This window comes from Halyomorpha halys, unplaced genomic scaffold (assembly GCF_000696795.3).
Source record: "Halyomorpha halys isolate HHAL.00 unplaced genomic scaffold, Hhal_1.1 Scaffold245.1, whole genome shotgun sequence".
Classification (NCBI taxonomy): Eukaryota; Metazoa; Arthropoda; class Insecta; order Hemiptera; family Pentatomidae; genus Halyomorpha; species Halyomorpha halys.
In genome coordinates, this window is record NW_027106223.1 from 201397 (window position 1) to 204814 (window position 3418).

Genomic DNA, 3418 nt, shown 5'->3' on the forward strand with positions numbered 1-3418 from the left:
TTTTATTGAAAATAAGTGTTCTCATTGCCTAGAAACCCACCCTGAGATTAAGAGTCTATAGTATTATATATAATTAAAAATAAAAATTCTCATATTTATTTAATATTTACTCTTTTCATTTTAACCTTGTCATCTTCAAAACTATACCTCAGATATGAATGAGAATTAAGTTCAAAACTATAAAATTTCCCTTTAGCTTTTATAATTAATTTGTTATTATTACAGTATTTTTTAGCAAATAATGAATTAAGAATATTTTTCAGAGGAGAATTTGATGGGCGTAATGTGGCTGTCAAACGCTTACTTCCTGAATGTTTTTCCATTGCCGATCGGGAGGTTCAGTTACTCCGAGAGTCTGACTCCCATTCAAATGTTGTAAGATATTTTTCTACGGAACAAGATAGTCAGTTCCGTTACATTGCACTTGAACTATGTTCGGCAACTCTTCAGGTATTCAATAAAGATTTATCATTTTTTTAATAAGTTTATATATTTGTTCTTCAATTTTATTATTCGTTTATTTTTTATTATAGGACTATGTTGAAAAAGGCATTCACAAAGATGACATAAGTTGTGTTGAACTTCTAAAACAGGCTACATTAGGCTTGGAACACTTGCATTCCTTAAAAATAGGTTCGCCTTATATATAAATTTAATTTTATATTAGTTATTTCTTCTATTTATTTATTTATGCATGTAGGGTACTTTTGTACCTAGTATCATAATTTACTCACATATATTTGTTTTAAGCCATTTTTTACATTACAGTAATAATCCTTCCTGGTATGTCACTTTCCCTCTTGCAGTCCAACACAATTTTACTTTTCCTCTTAGTTGGTTCGCATCCTGCTGAATATCTTCTAGACTAATACATGTTAAAACACGGTCTCCATCCATGGCTCCCATGTTGCATCTACGATGCTAATTCGATGGAGGTGTTTTTGGAGCAGATCATGTCCTGTTACTAAAAAAAAATTATACTTATACATATAAAAAAAATTAATGTCTACAGGCCTCTTCTCAAGATTAAAACAAATTGTTGAAGGTAAATACCCTTAGAGAGGTAGGGACGTCCTTCTTGCACTGTTTAGATAAGACTACTATCTCCTATATTAGTATACGAGAGACATAAACAAAGATGGGCATATGAGTATATTAGTATTAGTATGAGAGAGGCATAAACAATCAAAGTCCACCTAACCTGCTAATACTGATGTTTCTCTGGCTTACTTTAATGATAACAATAGTTTTTTTTTGTTTTTTTTTTGGCCAAGACTTCCATTGGAGTCCTATATTGCCTAACCATGGTTAGGGGTCAAAGTTCTTCATTTTGTGGGTCAAAGTTCTTCATTTGCCACTCAATGAAAAAAGTCAACGTCCCAGGCCGGATTCGAACCGGCACCGCCAATAGATATCAAATTGGTAAGACTGTGTCTTAACCACTGAGCTATAGGCGGCCAATAAAAATAGTTCTCGTTCTTTTATTCTATATATAAGTTTACAATACGAGAAATAAAAATAGATTTTGTTTTAAGTGTAATTTAATTAATTTACAATAAAATTAATAAAATATAAAGATGACTTGGTGGCTGTAACAAATAGAAAGATCTATTAAATCTTGAACAATTTCAAGATTTTTTTAAATGTTCTTGCAATACTGATTCATGTACAAAGGTGCCTTTAAACAATTGGACCAGACCAGATCAATCAGGTGCTCTTCTGACCCAATTTGAGAAATGGTGGCCTAGACCAGATGTTGGTAGAGTGATAGAACGGTATTGAAAAATTCCAGCACCTAATTGGACCACTCTGTCAGTGGAATTTGGAATGAAAATTGGTTCCCTGCCTGCTTTTACTCACCACCCGATTTATCTGATCTGGTTTGAAAGTTTAAACCCACTGTATCCTTTGGATAATTAACTAAAAAATATAGTTTTTATATTGAAATTTTTTTTATGTGATTATAATTTTATGAGTATTTATATACAATGATTTGCTTAGTCCACAGGGATATAAAACCTCATAATATCCTGCTTGCTGTAAAAAATACCGGACCCAAAATCCGTGCAATGATCTCAGATTTTGGCCTTTGTAAGAAACTTGCAAATGGTAGAATGTCCTTCTCAAAGAAGTCAGGCATCACAGGTACCGAAGGATGGATAGCTCCTGAAATGGTCAATTCCTCCGGAAGGATTGTAAGTTAAGATATAACTTTTATTCAATGCGAATTCTCTTTCTATTTATCTCTTCTTACTTACTTAATATTTCCAGATGTCAGCTGTTGACATATTCTCACTTGGCTGTGTTTATTATTATACGTTGGTAGGAAAACATCCGTTCGGAGACCCACTGAGGAGGCAAAGCAATATACTGCTTGGAGAACACAAGTAAACAGTTAATTTTTAAATTGCACTCTAATCTTTAAAAATTACTTCCCAAAACATTATGTGTTATAAATTATCCTACCTTATTCCAAATATCACATGTTGTCATAAAGTTGCCAGCTATTCTACCTTTGTCAAATTATATTTTATTCTATAAACCATAATTACATTAGGGAAAATATTATACACATACAATTAACTTTTATCATTGTTAATGCCATATTTTATAATTAGTTTGTGAATAATTTGTAAATAGTATTTAATTAGTGTTAGTGTTTAATTTAGTTACATTTATTTTTTTTTAGTATTATTTTAATTAGAATTTAGTTATTTGAGAAGAAAAATATGCATTTATATTTGTGTGTTACAATTATGTTAAAGAAACTGTTGATAACCGTCGCTAAGGCATCGCCTTGCAACAGGTCGACCATCTTCATTTATAGATCAGTTGGTGCTAATTAGTGGCCATGATAGTTTCTAATCAGTCCTATCTTCATTTATAATGTTATAGTTTAAACATTTTGAGTGTGTTAATGTACATTACAATCTGGAACCAGATCTTTCCACGTTTCTGATATTTGACTGGAATATGAGTTGTTGCTAATTAGTCGGCTTGAATTCATCACAACAAGCAGACCCTGTCTGCCATCAATTAGTGCCAGTGTGGCCATCTTGGCTTTTGTGCATTTCGGCTGTCGTGGGCTACCAACTTTGGACCATATTTGAGAGTTGCAGCGGTGTTTATAGCTACGGAATGGCAACCTAAACATCTTGACAAAAAACTATCTTTCTCTGACCTATCGAAGTGGATCAACTTTTCTTCAGGACCATCGACCAGTATTTATTTTATACATCTATTGATTTTGTAAATTTGTTTCTTTTGTTTTCATAATTTATTTAGCTAATTTTATTTTTACTTTTATTCATTGTTTTATTCTAACTCTTTTGTTTATTTTATGTTCAAGTTTTCTAATGTTAGCCAGATTGTTTGTTAAAGCTTTCGAACAAAAAGACATTGTCAATTTGAGGTGGCT

The 3418-nt window shown here is 31.9% G+C and overlaps 1 protein-coding gene across 3 annotated transcripts in view; it reads left to right on the forward strand.

Annotated features, from left to right (window-relative positions):
* Positions 1 to 3418, forward strand: part of Ire1 (serine/threonine-protein kinase/endoribonuclease Ire1) — a 39767-nt gene that overhangs the window by 21454 nt on the left and 14895 nt on the right. For all 3 annotated transcript variants that reach the window (XM_067044594.1, XM_067044596.1, XM_067044595.1), the window contains exons 10-13: positions 264 to 450; positions 534 to 633; positions 2002 to 2195; positions 2272 to 2387. In XM_067044594.1, coding sequence (XP_066900695.1) covers positions 264 to 450; positions 534 to 633; positions 2002 to 2195; positions 2272 to 2387 — 597 coding nt within the window. The remainder of the gene's footprint in view (positions 1 to 263; positions 451 to 533; positions 634 to 2001; positions 2196 to 2271; positions 2388 to 3418) is intronic.